A 17,616-nucleotide genomic window follows, 5' to 3' on the forward strand; every position below is an offset into this window, starting at 1 on the left:
TAGTTGCATTTAGTTGTCAAGTCTCTTTAGTCTCTTCCAATCCGGGACAGTTTCTCAGTCTTTTTTGATCATTTATAACTATAAATGTTTGAAGAGAATTGGCCAATTATTTTGTAGAATGTCTCTCAAATTTGTATTTTTAGATTTAATTCACATACCGTAAAATTCATTATTTTAAAGTGTACAACTCATTGGTTTATAATATATTCACAAGGTTGTTCAGTCATCACCATTACCTAATTCTAGAACATTTTCATTACCCCCAAAAGAAACCCTGTACACATTAGTAGTCACTCTCTGTTCTCTCCTCTTCCCATCTCCTGGAAAGCACTAATCTCCTTTCTGTCTCTGGATTTGCCTGGTTATTTAATATAAATAGAATCATACAATATGTGACCTTTTGTATCTGGCTTCTTTCATTAAGCATAATATTTTCGAGGCTCATTCATGTTGTAGCATGTCTCAGTACTTCATTCCTTTTTATTGCTCAATAATATTTCATTGTAGGGATCTACCACATTTTGTTTATCCACCAATTTATTCATCTGTTGATTGACACTTAGGCTGTTTCTACCTTTTGGTAATTATGAATAATACTGCTGTGAACATTTATGTACAAATTTTTGTTTGAACATATTTTCATTTCTCTTGGATGTATACATACCTAGTAGTGGAATTGGTGGGTCATATGGCAACTCTATGTTTAACTTTTTGAGGAAACACCAGACTTTTCCATAAGCAACTGCACCATTTTATATTCCCACTAACTATTTATGAGGGGTTCAATTTCTCCTCATCCTCACCAGCACTTGTTATTGCCCATTTTCAAAAATTGTATTCATCCTAGTGGGTGTGAAGTGGTATCTCATTGTGGTTTTGACTTGCAGTACCCTAATGACTGATGATGTTGAACATCTTTTCATGTACTTATTGGTCACCTGTATATCTTATTTGGAGAAATGTCTGTTCAGATCCTTTGCCCATTTTGTAAGTGGGTTTTTTGTCATCATGCATAATTTTAAATGTAAATATTCAGACAGTTTGCAGATCCCCTGAAGCCCTTTGAAGTAACTCAGAGTGAGCAGAACTGTAGAATCTGAGGCAATGCCAGTAATTCCCTGATCTGAATGTAGTTAGATTTGGACATGGCGAAGCAGAGTAAGTTGTCCATTTGAGACTACTGACCATGCAGAACTTTGCTCAGCCCAAACCACTGCTTACCATGCAGAGTTTGGGTGTCCGTGGTCAAGTGAAAGGGGTACTGCTTGCGTCCAGAAACTACAGCATCATCCAAGACTTAGTAAGACCACTTGAGATCCTTCTATTTGGGAGCTACTCTTGGTGTTTCTCTGGTTACAGTCAGGGAGTAGAGAAGAAATGCTTGAGACTGGTGATGGTCTTGGGCAGCCCCTCTTGATCTCATAGCATTTGGCTGTAACCAGACCGTCTTGAACATGTGCTTCAAAACAAACGAACAGACAAAAACTGCAGTAATTTAAATTGTGAAAGTAATATATGTTCATTTTAGACATTTTGGAAAATACAGAAAAGCCTCCCGCTCTCCCACCCCAGTCATCCTTAGATCTAGTATCTAAAAAGTGCCTTTGTTACAGTTGCTTTATTTCCTCCTTGTTTTCTTGCCACCGCCACCACCTGGTACATTTTTAATGATTGTAATAATTCACTGTACACAGTTCTATATCTTGCTTTCTCCTATTCACATTTTAATGTTAATGTTGCAATGTTTTTGAGTCTCTTCTGTAAGCATTACTTCTAATGCCTGCATAGATTTCCATTTCCTTAACCATTCACTTTTTCAGTAAACCAGTAAGTCTTACTGTGTAGACATAAGGTGTATAATGAGCACTCAGCATGGTCTTAGTGAGGTGGAAATGTAATTTTGATTTTTTAAATAAAAAACAGGGTTTTTTTAACTTTTTTACATTACATAAAATTTACCATTTTAACCATTTTTATATGTACAATTTAGTGGCATTAAGTACATTCACAATGTTGTGTAACCATCACCACTGTCTATTTCCAAAAGTTTTTCATTACCCCAAACAGAAACTGTGTACCCTTTAAGCAATAATTCCCTATTCTCCCCTCCAATCAGCTCCTGGTAACCTCTAATCCACTTTCTAGGTCTATGAATTTGCCTATTTTAGATAATTTCCTTAAGGGAATTACATAATATATAACCTTTTATGGAAATGTAGGGGTTTTTTTCCATTGTGGTAAAATACGCATAACAAAATTTATCATCTTAACTATTTTTAAATGTACATTTCAGTGGTATTAAGTATATTCATATTGTTGTGGAAATATCACCACTTATCTCCAGAACTCTTCATTTTGCAAAACTGAGACTTTATACTCATTAAACAATAACTCCTTACTCCCTCCTAACGTGGCCACTGGCAACCACCATTCCACTTTGTCTATGGTTTTGACTGCTCTAAGTACCTCATATATAAGTGCAGTCATATTTTTTTGTGACTGGCTTATTTCACTTAGCATAATGCCTTCCAGGTTTATCCAAGTTGTGCAGAATTTCCTTCCTTTTTAAAGGCTGAATAATATTCCATTGTGTGTATATAGCACATTTTTTTATTCATTTGTGTTAATGAACACCTAGATTGCTTCCATGTTTTAGCTGTTGTGAATAATACTGCTGTGAAAATGGATGCAAAAATATCTGAGACCCCTACTTTCAATTCCTTTGATACATACCCAAAAGTAGAATTGCTGGATCTTATGATAATACTATTTTTAATTTTTTGAGGAACCTCCTTATGGTTTTCCATAGCAGCTGCACCATTTTACATTCCCACCAACAGTGCACAGTGTTCCATTTCTCTACATCCTCGTCAAACTTGTTATTTTCTGGAGATTTGATATTATTGATAGTGGCCATCCTAATGGGTGTGAAGTAGTATCTCATAGTTTTGATCTGCATTTTCCTAACAATGTTGAGCACCTTCTCGTGTTTATTGGCCATTTGTATATCTCCTTTGGAGAAATGTCTGTTCAAGTCATTTGCCCACTTTTTTAATTGGGTTGTTTTGTTGTTGAGTTTTAGGAGTTCTCTATATATTCTGAATATTAATCCCTTATCAGGTATTTGATTTGCAGATATTTCCTCTCATTCTTTCAGTTGCCATTTTACTCTGTTGATAGTATCTTTGATGCACAAAATTTTTAAATTTTCATGAAATCCAGTTTGTCTATTTTTTCTTTTGTTACCTGTACCTTTGGTGTCCTATCCGAGAAATCATTGCCAAAAAATGTAGGGTTTTTGTGTTGTTTTTTTTTTTAAAGATGACCAGTAAGGGGATCTTAACCCTTGACTTGGTGTTGTCAGCACCATGCTCTCCAAAGTGAGTTAACCGGCCATCCCTATATAGGGATCCGAACCCATGGCCTGGTGTTATCAGCACCGCACTCTCCCAAGTGAGCCACGGGCCAGCCCTAAAAATGTAGTCTTTAAAGTAGGGACCAAGTGGCTTCTGGATCAAGATTCTCAGAAGTGGCCCTAATTGCTGCCTGGCTGTCATGATCCTACTTCTTTCCTCTTCATGTCTGCTGGAGATGACATTTCACTGGTCACTGGGAGCAAAGCACCTCAGTGTTTAGCCCTTGTCCCCGAGCTGGCCTAGGGACATGCAGAGATTAGAAGCAGCACTTCTGTGGTCACTGAGCCAGGTCTTGCCTGCTTCTGTGGAAATGGCTTAATGTATTAGCTGTCCATTTTACCCTGGGACCAGTCACCAGTTTGATTCCCATGGTAGTCTCTATAGTACCTGACTATTTAATATATACTCTCCTAATTGCTCTTCAGAAGCATCTCGTGATGTTGGCATGGCAGCGGTGTTTAAGGATGGTCAGCTGTCTGAATGCAGGAGTGGATCCTGGGCAAAGCCTAAGAAAGTTTCTTGATTTTTCTTAACACTGCCATTGGAGGTCTTAGGACCTCCAATTGAAAGGAGAAGTGAGATCATTGTTTTGTCAGGTATACACTGGGTGTTGTTAAACTCTTAGAAAGTTTTCTCCTTAACTGGTTAAATTTTGTCAGCCTTATTCATTTTGTTTTTATACTGTACCTTCAGAATATTTTAGAGGTCTTTAGATCAACCTCAGGTAAAATCTGAATTAATGAGATTTTATAGCATCTGAATTAATGAGGTTTCACTGACTATATGCAAACAAAAGCAAAACACTTATTTTGTACACTTTTCTCATAACAAAGAGAGGGCAAGAACAATTATCTCCATTTTCAGGTGAGAACATTGGCTTAGTGAGTGGCAGAGTTGAGCCTCAGACTAAGTCATTTGGCTCCACATTACTCCTTTCACTGTGTTATTCTAGAAATCTATAGCCCTTGACAGAGATCTGTCCAGTCTGTAGAGCTTTTCTTTGTTATAATATTTTCCTCAGCTCTATTGGTTTGAATTGAAATTGGCAAATGCCCATCATTTATTCACATGCATTGATTGAGCATTTACTCCTTGTCAGGCACTGTGCTTTTGGCCGCAGGAGGTGTCTCACTAGAGTGGGCAGGAGGCAGTTCAGTGAATAATTGATCCTCTGGGAGGAGTGTTATCCCTAATAGAGGCGGGTACCAGGTTGGGAACCCTTGAAAATATATATATATTTTAAAGATAACTGGTAAGGGGATCTTAACCCTTGACTTGGTGTTGTCAGCACCACAGTCTCCCAAGTGAGTCACAGGCCATCCCTGGAACACTTGAATCTTTTCCTGGTTGCAGATCCCTGATTTTTTTTTTTTTCCTCCTTTGTTTAACAGTTTGGGGCAATGCTTTAAAAAGAAAAATACTGACTCTTATAACTGTTATGTAACATTTCCACTTCTAAACAACATAATCACTGAAGCATGTTTTGTTCTTATAGGATACTTTTCCTCAACTTTATTTGGCTAGAATGATTTATATTGAGTTGTACAGTTCTAAGAGCTCCTGGACATCAGATCTGTCAACCCATACACATTTGTGAGGTGTTCCTGAGGTGCCTAGCCCTGTGCTGAGTAAGGCACCTGGAAACTGGGTCTGAGCATGAGGAGATATACAAGGACAGATCAGTAAAGTACCATGCGTTAAGCACATTGGCTTGGGATTGGGAAGCTTTACCTCTGACTGGCTCTGTGGCCATGGGCAAGTGACCTAACTACTATGAGCCTTAATTTAACATCCCAGGAGATGCTGTATAGTAGTGTTTACCTCAAGGCAGGCTGTGAAGATTAAATGAGATAATTCATGTATATGGCTGAGCAGAATGTTAGGTGATGTTATTCACAGTGATAGGAAATACAAGGGGTCTTCAAAAAATTCGTGGAAAGATTCATACTATTTTTTCATTGAATTTTTCCATGAACTTTTTGAAATACCCTCGTGTAACAGGGGCCCCCTGGTTTTAACACTTTTGGAGAAATCTGATTTTGTCTGAATCGAACTAAATACATCACATTCTGTATTTCCTCTCAGCACATAAACATACGTAGTTCTGATATCTCACCTGCACTCTGCTTTCAAGAAATGACGCACATTCAGAAAGGGAAGTTATTATTCATTCAGCAAAATAACCAAGTACCTTCTTATTGCATAGCCCTCTGGGGAGTATAAAAAAGCAGTATGCCTTCAGTGAACTCAAGAGAGAGACTTTACAAGGGAGAGGGATTCACATTTCTTGAGCACTTAACTATGTGCCATGATAACCCCTGACTGTTTTATCTCTTTAATTCTTACAACTATCTTGTGAGGAAGGTAATAGCTGCATTTTCACAGATGAGTAAAACAAAGGCTCAGAGAACAAATGGCTTGTCTGAAGTCACAGGATAAGTGACGGAGCCGAGATCTGAACTCAAAGCTGTCAGATTCCTCTGTGCCATACTGTCTTTTAGGGACAAAAGTCCGTAAAAAGTTAAGGAACATTTAAAGATGGTTAAGGATTGACAAAAGGCAGCCTCTTGGATGATCCTTAAAAGTTGTGCCAGTGGTATAGTCCAAATCCATTTCACTCTTTTTAAAATGAAACCTGGTAATCTTTAAGAAAAATCATTGAAGCTTAAAACTGAAAATAATGAGCAAAACACCCTTTGGATTCAGAAATAGTGGAAGAAAATGTGAAAAAGTAGCAATAGCTGACCCTAGAATCCCCACTCAAATATTTGTTACATTTGGAAATTGATGTATCTCTAGGGCCTAGTGTAGTGTGTGGAACATAATGGGTCTTAAACAATTAGTGAATGAATTAGTGAATTTAAAATATCTTTCCAGAGTACCATAACTACACTACATTTCTCATTTGACTTAGCATACATTCTTTTTTGAAAACATACATGTCAATGTTAAGGACTCGTATGTATTTCTCATGCAAATATAAATTGGCACATCCTTTCTGAAGGATGTTTGGCACTATCTGTCAAAGTTACAAATATAGATACCCTTTGACCCTGCAGTTCTACTTCTAGGATTTATCCTAAAGATATAGTCTAGTAACATTGGTCTCGAAGGTGAGGAACAGAGCAACTGGGTTCCAGGATGGGAGAGAGACTTTTCAGTCTGTATCCTTTTTTACCTTTTGAATTTTGAGTCATGTGAATGTGCTTATTTTCAAAATCGATGAAATTTAAAAATTCTAAAACTTCTGAGAGGATTTTTATTTTAAGATTATTCACACCTTAGTGTTAATTTTCTTAATCAGATTGCTTTCTTTTTGCTCTGTTGAAATCTGAAGGTATGGGACCTTTAAAATTTTTCCTTATTTTTTCTGGGTATTAACACAATAATCATTATGGAAAAGTGGAACGTACAGGTAAGTGTGGAGGGAAAAAAAAGCTTAAGAAATCTGTCCATTATAGGGCCTGCCTGTGGCTCACTCAGGATAGTGTGGTGCTGATAACATCAAGGCCACGGGTTCGGATCCTATATAGGGATGGCTGGTTAGCTCACTGGTTGAGCTTGGTGCTGACAACACCAGGCCAAGGGTTAAGATCCCCTTATTGGTCATCTTTTAAAAAAAAAGAAGAAGAAGAAATTTGTCCATTGTTCCATTGTCCAGAGACCACTGCAGTTAATATTGTTGGCCTTTTTTTTTTTCTATTATATTCTTAACCTATTGATATTGTATAGTGTGTTCAATTTTGTATACTATGTTGTGCATCCTGCTTTTTTCACTTAACATTATATCATGTAATTAAATTTCCATGTAAGCAAAATCTCTGTGGAAGCACCATTTTTAGTAGCTGTGTAATCTGTACTCTGGATGTGCCAGTTTACTTAGCCAGGGAGTGGGAACTGGATGAGGAAAGAGACATTAAAATCATGGAGCCCTTTGGAAGGTTAGGTGGGTCTGGGTTAGGTGCCTGAGTAGGGAGTGTGAGCCACGCAGGCCAGCACTGAAGGCCACTAGAACTCTAAGGCCTTTCCTTCTGCCTCAGTCCCCACCTTTGCTGCCTTACCATCCCTGTATGTGCCCAGGGCTCCAGCTACACTGAACTCAGCATGGTGAATTGTCCACTTGTCCTGTCTGCTCTGACCACATCCTCCCCAGCATTCCATGCTCTCACACACTATGTACATACCTCTGTCAGTGCCCACTACACTGGGTTGCCTTGTTGGTTTACTTGTCAGTATCCATGTTTAGACTGAAACCTTTTATCTCTGTATCCTCAGTGCCTGGCAGATAATAGGATCTTTAATAAATCTTTGAAGGTAGAAGGGGGGTTGGTTGAATAGACAGGGAGATTAGAGTGTACCAGAGAAAAGGACCAGTACAGTACAGCCCCAGGGAAAAGAGGCCAATCCTCTCAGCCTTCTGTGTCCTTCTGGACCTGAAAAGCTATTCATGCCCTTGGTCCTATATTTGAGGTCTCAGCAGGCTAGCCTAGGGACCTAAGCACCATTTAGACTCTAAAATTTTAGAACTGGTTTCTATGTTCCAAGATCCAGTCAACTTACTCAGATTTCTTCCCACTCCAACCTTCTGTCTAGTGTGATGTAGACATTCTTGGAATGCAGATCACATCTCTGCCTACATGTGATTCATCAGCAGCCTAATGAGCAGCACAGACAACCTCAGGCATGCCAAGGTTCTTGACCGAAAGCTTCTACATGAATAAGCATATGCCCACAGGATCAATACCTCTGCTGGGATCATGCCAGTTATTTATCACCCAAATTTGGAATCTTCATAATTAAGATTACATTTTTAAGTGCTTCTGTACACCCTGGTCCAGGAATTCTTAGAGTTAAAGGGGCAGAGAAGTCAGATTATGAATTCCTATGGTTCTTAGAGCCTTAGAACTGAACTCAAGAATGCTACCAAGAGATTTCTTCATGAGATGGAGTTCCCTGGTGGTTCCTGCAAGGATATTCAACTCTTGTGTTCTCTCACTTACTCAGTTCCTGTGATGTGGGCCAGGGCAAGTGGACCAAAGGCCAGCTCTGGGAAGGGAGTAGGAGTCAGGATCTAGGTCAGTTAACTTCGGTTGTCAGGCTCTGCATTCCTAAGGGATTGTTAAGTATTGCAAATCTGCTTTAGTCCCATCACCACATGTGTCACCCTGAACATCTCAAATTTAGGAATGTTTTTCATAACTAGGTATGAACTTGTTTCTTAAATCATTAGCTGTGTTCCAGATGGACCGAGTGCTGGCTGGTCTGAGATCTCAGCAGACTTGTCACCCATCCCCCGAGTTTATCTGACCTCTGTATAATTCCTGTTTATTGTAGCTGGGGGTTGTAAAGAAAAGCCCTGAGGTTATTATCCCACTCAAACACTGTGTTGTACTGGTATTGCTTAGTGCATTGATAGTTCTCTCCTCTTCTAGAGCGGGGTTTCCAAAACTGTTCAGTCATCTAGGGTAGAAGTGGGGGACAGGGCCGGCCCCTTGGCGCACTCGGGAGAGTGCAGTGCTTGGGAGCGCAGTGGCACTCCTGCCGCGGGTTTGGATCCTATATAGGGATGGCCGATGCGCTCACTGGCTGAGCACGGTGCGGATGACACCAAGCCAAGGGTTGCGATCCCCTTACCGGTCACAAAAAAAAAAAAAAAAAAAAGAAATGGGGGACACATTAAGAAAATAGAGATGATTAGCCCTGATCCAGATCCTATTTAAAACACTGAAGGTGTCTGGGAACCAGATCCTGGGGGGCGGGGGGCTGCCTTGTTTAGGAAAAACACACAAAACAGGTGAGTTTGATGGAGCCCCTTGTTAAGAATTCTTATAATTGTTCATGTGCCTTCTTTAGCTTCTGTACTAGACTCCAGGGCCTCAAGCTGGTCTTGGTCTTCTTTGTGACCTCTCTACAGTTGGTAGCACCAGACCTGAAATGTAATTGGCACTAGAGAACTGTTGGTTAAATGAGTGAATGGATGAGTGATGAGTTTGCTCTGCACTCACTTAAAGGAACACAAAAGTTACAACACTGCACAGTGAACTTGAGGAAAACAAAGACCAGGTATTTAATTTTGTAAAGCTGCACGTTAATGGGTTAACATATAAGAGTCGAAGGAGTGCTCATGTTGTGTTGGGAAGTTTGAATTTGGCACTGTATGACGGCCTGGCCTTAGCAAAGTCCTCTAACTTCCCTATCTTGATGTCCTCATCTGTAAAATGGGGTGAGGATCAGAAGCAGTGATAGATATGAATAGGCTTTGAAAACTAGAAAGTGGATTCAGGTGAGGAGTAAAGAATGGTCAGGGTAGGGACAAGGGCTCAGAACCAGCCACAACAAGGTCGCTATGTGGTCAGGTCACAGTTCATAGGCCCTACAGGGATCAGAAGAGATTTTAGCAAGATGGCAGCCCAGGTATGCTTAGGGTCTGTTTCCCTTTTACTCTGTCTTGTTCTCAACCGACCAGGGCCCTCTATTCTCTGGACCACTATATCAGTCCTGCTGGGATGATGAAGCTGTAGCAACATTCTTTTGTTCAGCAGGTGCTCAGTATAGTCCCCAGAAGAGGCTGCTCATCTCTGTCATGCCACCCTGGTGTGGTGAGGTTCCTGTGTGTTGAGAGAGGGAGGAGGAGAGGAGAGGAGGCTCCAGGGGTGGGCCCAGGATATGTTGCAAAGAGAGGTTCATGAGTAGCTAGCCTGGGAGGTGACCAAAGCCAGTCATGTATGCCAGCACCCATTCACTCAGCAAATATTTGAATGCCTACTAGAATGAGGCTCTAGAGCCCAGATAGGGACCATGTGGTTAGTCTAGTAAGAATTAGAATGAAAGTGATGTAGACTGCCTAGAATTGGGACATGCAAGCCTTTCCCAATGCCTGGCCTGCTGAAGGCTGCCACTCCCTACAAATTTTGAGCTGACCTGTTACTGTCCCCTGACCTTTCCCACCCTGACACCTAGTTTGACCCTGGTTGTCCCCTTATGCCTATGTGTAGTACAACCTGTGCAGAGCCTTCTTGGGTCCCGGGATTTCTCCTACCTTGGTAGGCCCTCCAGGTCACTGTGTTATCTGAAAGGGCCACCTCAGTAAGAGACATGATACTCTCACTTTTCAGGTGAGAAAAGAAACTCAAGCCGTCAGGGTATCTACCAGGACCATGTGGACAGTAGTCAGTGGTAGTGTCAAGACTTGAACTCAGCTTCTCAGGATTGGGGAAAACTGGAACATTGGGGCAAATTTTTTCAAGTGTACTGTTACTCTTTTGTCTGATTTCAAAAGTAAAGCATGTAAAAATGTCAGTTTTGTAAACTTGGAAGACTTAGAAATTATGTCATTACTCTTAAGCCCCTACCAATACAGAGATAATCACCATTAACAGTTTGGTTTATTCTTCCACATTTTAAAGGACATTTTGTAATATTTGTATTCATTATTGTAACAAATGTAACATACATTGTACCCACTTACATGCTTTGTTTTTACCCAAATAAGTTAATATACATACTCTTCAGCAACCTGACCTTTTTTAAAAGTATCTTTTATTATGGAAATTCTCAGACACACACAGAAATAAACTAGTACCCCCATTTATCATCCAGCTCCAACAACTAACTTCCTTGTTTTTGTTTCATCTTTTCTTTCCCCTTTCATTTTTTCCCTCTTAAGTACTTTAAAGCACATCCCAAACATCTTATTATTCTTTCATAAATACTTAAGTATGTAGCTCTAGCAGATGAGAATTTAAAAGAATACTTACACTATCTATCCCCTTATCTGCAGGGGATGCATCCCAGGACCCCCAGAGGATGCCTGAAACCTATATATACTGTGCTTTTTCCTATATATACATACTTATGAAAAAGTTTAATTTATAAATTAGGTACAGTAAGAGATTAACAATAATAACTAATAATAAACTAAAACAATTATAACAATATGTAATAAAAGTTGAGTGAATGTGGTCTCCCTCTCAAAATATCAATACTGTACTCATCTGTCTTCTTGTGATTATGGTGAGATGATAAAATGCCTATGTGATGAGATGAAGTGAGGAAGGAGAATGACATAGGCATTGTGGTGTGGCTTTAGGCTACTATGGATCTTATGATACATCAGAAGGAGGCTTTGGGTGATCCTCAGTCACTGAGCCATCACAATGTCAATGCTGGATGTCAGGAGCAGACAGCATTGATGACTAACGGGCAGGTAGTGTATACAGTGTGAATACACTGGGCAAAAGGATGATTCACATCTAGGGCAGATGGTGCAGGATTTCATCACACTACTTAGAACAACACACAATTTAACATTTAAGGGCCAGCTGATTAGCTTACTTGGTTAGAGCGTGGTGCTGGTAATACCAAGGTCAAGGGTTTGGATCCCCTTGCCAGCCAGCCACCAAAAATAATTCATAAGATTCATTTATTTATTTATTTCTGGAACTCTCCATTTAATATTTTTGGAGCATGGTTGACTGTGGGTAACTGAAGCCATGAAGCCATGGAAAGTGAAACTGCAGATAAGGGGAAACTACTGTACCATTATCATACCCAACAAAATTAACAATAATTCCTTAATATCAGCTAATACCCAGACTAAATCCAGTTTTTGTCAGTCATGTCACAAAATGTTTTCTCAATTGATTTGTTTGAATCTGGTTCCAGTGAGAGCCACACATGGCAAGTAGTTAGTATGTCACATGTCTCAGTCTATAACTCTCAACCCCTCCCATGCTGTTTATTTTTTAGAGATCTTGGGTTATTTGTCCTTTAGAAAGTCCCACATTCAGGGTTTGGCTGATTATATCCTCGTGGAGTTGTTTAATACATGCATGTATCCTTCATATTTTCTGTAATATGAATAACTAGTAATTCATTTTAGAGGCTTGGATGTAGTCTATGTTTTAAGACAAAAATGCTTCATTGGTGATGCCATGTACTTCCTATTGCATCACATCAGGAGGCTGTTGTTGAGGTTGATCAGTGAACCTGACTTTATAGTTGTCTTTCCACATCTGTATACATAGTTCTTAATTTTAAAAGATAAATTTTTTAAAACAAATGCATGTGGTTCAGATACTTAGGATACTTGAACTAGAGTGATGAGAAAAGGCTATAATGTGGCCCTCAAAAGCAGGCTGTGTCCTAAGACGAAGGGAGCAGATATGTATGGAAAGGAGGAAGCACTGGGTCAGAGGAAGTTCTCAGAGTTGAGGCCAGCAAGGCACTGGTGCTGCCAACAGCCTGCTGCCCTTCTGGGACATTATGTAAAATGATGTAACTGAGTGAAAAAGTGGCAGTGAGCTGGCCTCCTCTCTGTGCTCAAATCACTGAGCTGCTGTCGTGAGGGATGCCCATGAGCCCAGAGCTGTGAGCCCACCGTGTGAAGGAAGGCAGGCTTTTTGGTTTGGGAAGACTGCAGCTTTTTGGTCTTTATCTCCTTGTACCTTGGAAGCTGAAATCAAGGTAGTCTTCTGGTGCTTCAGTGGTGAGTTCTAGACTTGTGGAGGGGCTGCCTGCTTTGGAGACAGTGGGTGAGATGACCTGGAGCGGCACTGTCTTAAGAGCTGGAATGGGTCACCTAGGAGACCATGTAGTCCAATGCCTCATTTTACAGATGGGAAAACTATGGCCAGGAGAAGGGAAGGGATGTTCCCAAAACCACATAGTAAGCTGGAGGCTCAACTAAGGCCAGCATCCATGCCTCCAGTTCTCTTAGTGTGGTATCCAGCCAACATTTCCTACTTAGGATTTCTGAGATGCTGAAGGTGGTCAGGTCAGTCTCCTGATAGATTCTTTTTTTTTTTTTTTGTCTTTTTCGTGACGGGCACTCAGCCAGTGAGTGCACTGGCCATTCCTATATAGGATCCGAACCTGCGGCGGGAGCGTCACCGCGCTCCCAGCGCCGCACTCTCCCAAGTGTGCCACGGGCTCAGCCCTCCTGATAGATTCTTAATGTGCGAATGCACCCAGAATTTCTGGGTATCCCTTGGTGTTGGTCTTATCCTCCTCCTTGTTCTTCCTGCTGGGTTCGTTGACTTGAAAGTGGTAGTCAGTGATGGTCTGTTTTGGTGGCCAGCCTGGTCTGTGGTGGTGTGGTGGTTTGAAGCAAAAGGGGTGTAATGAGTCCCTGCCTCAGCTTCACATTAGTGAGATAGCCAGGGCAACTCAGGCTTCAGTTTCCTAAAGTGATTGGACCAGATCAAGATTGCCTAAAACATGGTAAGAGTGTGCCAGGTGATATGATGATAAACAGCTTTTCCTTCATTACCTCTATATTTATCTTTCACTTATGGTAAGTAATATGGGTTTTCCATTTACAGCAGTGCATAAGCCTCCTCTTTAAATGTATTGAGGCTAAAAAGTTGATTTAGACAAAATAAGGTAATTAGTATTCCAACATGGCAGAAAGGGGAATGAAAAAGATTGTAGTGTGGAAGACTGTAGAGGCTGTCCAAAGTTAGAAGACAGTCTGAATGTTCAACTTAATTGAGCATGTATTTATCAGTCTGGGTTGGTTATCGTGGGAGAATGTAAGGACAAATGAGACAGGGTCCCAGTTTCTGTGGAGAACCATCTGGAGGCTGTTTTGTATTTTTGTGTGATATGTTCTCTGCAGTTTGTATATTTGTGTGATATGTTCTGGGCCACGTTCATGGTAAGTTTCTGAGTCCTTGCTCTTTGGGTAGTGACCCATGACTATCATCCTCTAAAGCCCCTTGAGAAGTTTGCTCAGTGGTTCAGTCATAATCAGCTTCTGGAGCTAAGAGAAGGTGGGGGTGTTGGCATGGAAGCCAGGGGGAATAGGCTGCAGAAATGGGCAATCAAGGTCTCTCTGCCTTTCAGGATTTCCCTGGGGAGAATCTTCACTCAGAGCTTTGCTGACAGCCAAGGATGGCAAGCAAAGGGCCCTCAGCCTCTGCATCCCCTGAGAACTCCAGTGCAGGGGGGCCCAGTGGAAGCAGCAATGGTGCTGGGGAGAGTGGAGGGCAGGACAGCACCTTCGAGTGTAATATCTGCCTGGACACAGCCAAGGACGCCGTCATCAGCCTCTGCGGTCACCTCTTCTGGTCAGTGTGCCTGCTGCTGCCACAGAGGACATACTGCAAGTTTGGAAAGCCCGTGGTCTTGCAAGGGACAGGAGACCTGGGTTCCCATCCCACCTCTGCTCCTGATGAGCTGGTGACTGTGGGCAAATCCTGTCTCCATCCGGGGCTCCTTCTCCCATCTCTAAAGTAATAACACTCACCATTTAGTGAGCACTTACTACCTGCCACTTGCTGTGCTGAGCCTAGGTCAGTATAGTATAGTGGTTATGAGTAAGGACTGTGGAGCAGACTTAGTCCTTCAGAATCTTGACTCTTGCCACTTCCCTACTGGATGACCTTGTGCAATGTGCTGACACACACTCTGCCTCATATTACAGGGTTGTTTGTGAGCATTAAATGACTCAAAATATGTAAAAGTCTTAGAAGAGTATGTAGTATGCAGTGAATATTGTGTTAGCTATGACCATAATAATAATTGTTAATATATTTTATGTATATGTATACATATCAAAATGAAGTGGCAGAGGCCATAGCCATTCCAGCCTTGATGGTTACAGAAGCCTCTCCTGGCTCTGAGAACTTGGGTGAATATTGAGTTTTGCTGTTCTCTCAGACTTTGAGCTGAACTTTGGAGGGTGATTTGAGTAAGCAGAGGGGTGAGAATGCCAGGTAAGGTGAAGGGTTACACCAAGGCAGGCAATTTCTAGGGACAGGAATGTGCACTGTTTGGTTCATCTGAGACCCCAAGGCCACTGTATACCTCCCACAGCACCCTGGATGGGGTTGGGAGTGTTAGAGAACAAGACTGGTTATGGGAGGTTTGGGCCAGGTTATCAAACCCAGATTTGACTGAAAGGACATTAAGCTAATGAATATTTGGGAGCAGGGAAATGGTGTGAAGAAAGAATCATTCAAGCAATATTTATGAGAGTTTAAGTTGGCAACAGTGTAAAAGAAATTTATTGGTGAATGAATAGAATGGGGCAGAGATTTTTGTTCTTGAAGATCTTGCTCTGATCGTTGTTTTATGTGGAAACTATTGTGATCAGCCTTTTCTTAGAAATCGGAGATACTTCAGGATATCATAAAACTAGGACTTGAAATGAGAGAAATAAAAATTAAGAGGCAAGGTATGTTGGAAAGAACACAGACTCTAAAATGAAACAGATGCTTCCAGTCTGGATAGTGTGTCCCTGAGCAAATCTGCTAGCTTGTCTTCAGTTTCTACATCTGTAAAATGGAGATAATTGTGCTTCCAGTGGCATTAACAAATGAAAAGTATTCAGCCACAGACTGGCACACAGTAATTGCTTAATAAATGGGAGGAATCACCATCATTGTTATAACCCTGAACTTTCCTCTGAGCGTTATTCATTTACCTCCATTTCTCCCTCGCAGCCTGTGAAGGAAGTTGCCAGTAGAGATCTGCCATGATTTGGGGTGCCCTCTGCTCAGTTTAGAATTGCATTGCAAGGTTAATGTTGGAGGCAGATCTGTTAGGTCCAGGAAGCTTGCATATCTGGTTTGTGAAGCTAAACTGTGGTTCAGGAATTGGGAAAGGAACTATCCTCTATAGTTTATAGTTTCCTGTGGCAGGTCGTTTTGTGTTTCTGAGCCTTGGTTTCCTCATTTGAAAAATTAGAGATCGGGCAGCAACTCTAAGCTGAAGGTAGCCCTTTCTGCCAGGTAGCATGCCCATCCTTTCCACTACTTAAAGATGTTTTTAGTGTATACCTGAACTTTTTTTTTTTTTTCCAAAGATGACCGGTAAGGGGATCTTAACCCTTGACTTGGTGTTGTCAGCACCATGCTCACCCGATGAGCTAACCAACCATCCCTATATGGGATCCAAACCCATGGCCCCACACTCTCCCGAGTGAGCCACAGGCTGGCCCTATACCTGAGCTTTTAAGCTGCTTTTTACCAGCGGAGCTCTCAAGGCTGAGGACAGCCTGAAGATTTAGTTAAACTGAATCTGGACTATCTATGAACCCACTGAAATTGAGTGTAAAATAGTATGCAGGTGCATGCATGTATGGATTTTTCTGCACAGAGGGTCCTAAGCTTTTATTGGATTCCTTCAGAGGCTAAAACCTTTCAAAGGTTAACTGGTAGAGAAGCTGGATCTGGGTGGTATGGGTCCTGGGGATTCTTCACATAGTAGTGGGATTCCAGGGGCAGAGACTCAGGTCTTGTCACGATTGTTTCATTTTTCCTGTGATTTTAGCCCAGTCGTTTCTAATTTCTGATACCAGTATTGCCACCCTCAGTGGGGTTGCAGTGCTCCACAGTTTTCTCCTATTTTCCCATTCTGCTGCTCCTACCTCACCCATCAAATGTTTATGCTAATGAAAGCATTTTTCTTCCTTTCCCCTTTTCTCTTTCTCCTTGATGACTGGTTGCCCTGGGGACTCTGGCAGTTGGCCATGTTTACATCAGGTAAGATGCATTTCATTTTACTTTGTCTTTCATCAGCTGTGGTTGCACAAGACAGCCCCAGTCTCAGGAGACTGCTGTCAGAAGCTGCAATCTCCCCTGCTTGTGGGCTCATTTGCTTGCTTGCCCCCCAGCCCTCTTTACACACCTGTCGGCTGACAGGCATTTGATGAAATTAGGAGTCAGTGTGGTACCCGGGATGGTCCTGACTCTGCCACTGATGACCTTTGTGGTCTTGGCAGGCCACCACTTCTCTGGGTCTCAATTTCTCATTTGTAAATTGGGTTGGATTTGATAGTATCTTAGATCTTTTTTATTTTTGAGATTCTGCCTCTATAAAAAAGTACCTCCTATTTATCAATTGTCCCCTCTACCCTTGACAGTCTCAAAAATATTAGGAAGGGGAAAACTTTTCTGGTATCACCAGAGAGCTTTTGTGAGGGGGAAAAATCTGTTTTCCCAGCCTTAGCTTATAATAAGAACCAGTTAGTATTCACCAAGATCCAGGCACCTGCTTGTGAGACAGAGCTGGGCTTGGCATTCACAACTGGCTGTGAATAATCACTGCGAGCTGACAGTCTCCATGGTTGTCAGCACTAGAGCACCACACTCATGGATGGCTTAGGAATGTGAGGGGAGGATAGGAGTTCTAGATTGCTACAGCCTGAGAATCTAGATGGAAGAAGGTGGGGGGTGGGGGGTACACAGGGCTGCAC

At 41.5% G+C, this 17,616-nt stretch overlaps 1 protein-coding gene across 2 annotated transcripts in view; it reads left to right on the forward strand.

The window, feature by feature from the left end:
• RNF185 (ring finger protein 185) overlaps positions 1-17,616 on the forward strand; it is a 33,490-nt gene that overhangs the window by 2,895 nt on the left and 12,979 nt on the right. For both annotated transcript variants that reach the window (XM_063087447.1, XM_063087448.1), the window contains exons 2-3: positions 14,262-14,485; positions 16,885-16,903. In XM_063087447.1, coding sequence (XP_062943517.1) covers positions 14,310-14,485; positions 16,885-16,903 — 195 coding nt within the window. In that variant the 5' untranslated portion in view covers positions 14,262-14,309. The remainder of the gene's footprint in view (positions 1-14,261; positions 14,486-16,884; positions 16,904-17,616) is intronic.

Source organism: Cynocephalus volans, chromosome 2, assembly GCF_027409185.1.
Source record: "Cynocephalus volans isolate mCynVol1 chromosome 2, mCynVol1.pri, whole genome shotgun sequence".
Lineage (NCBI taxonomy): Eukaryota > Metazoa > Chordata > Mammalia > Dermoptera > Cynocephalidae > Cynocephalus > Cynocephalus volans.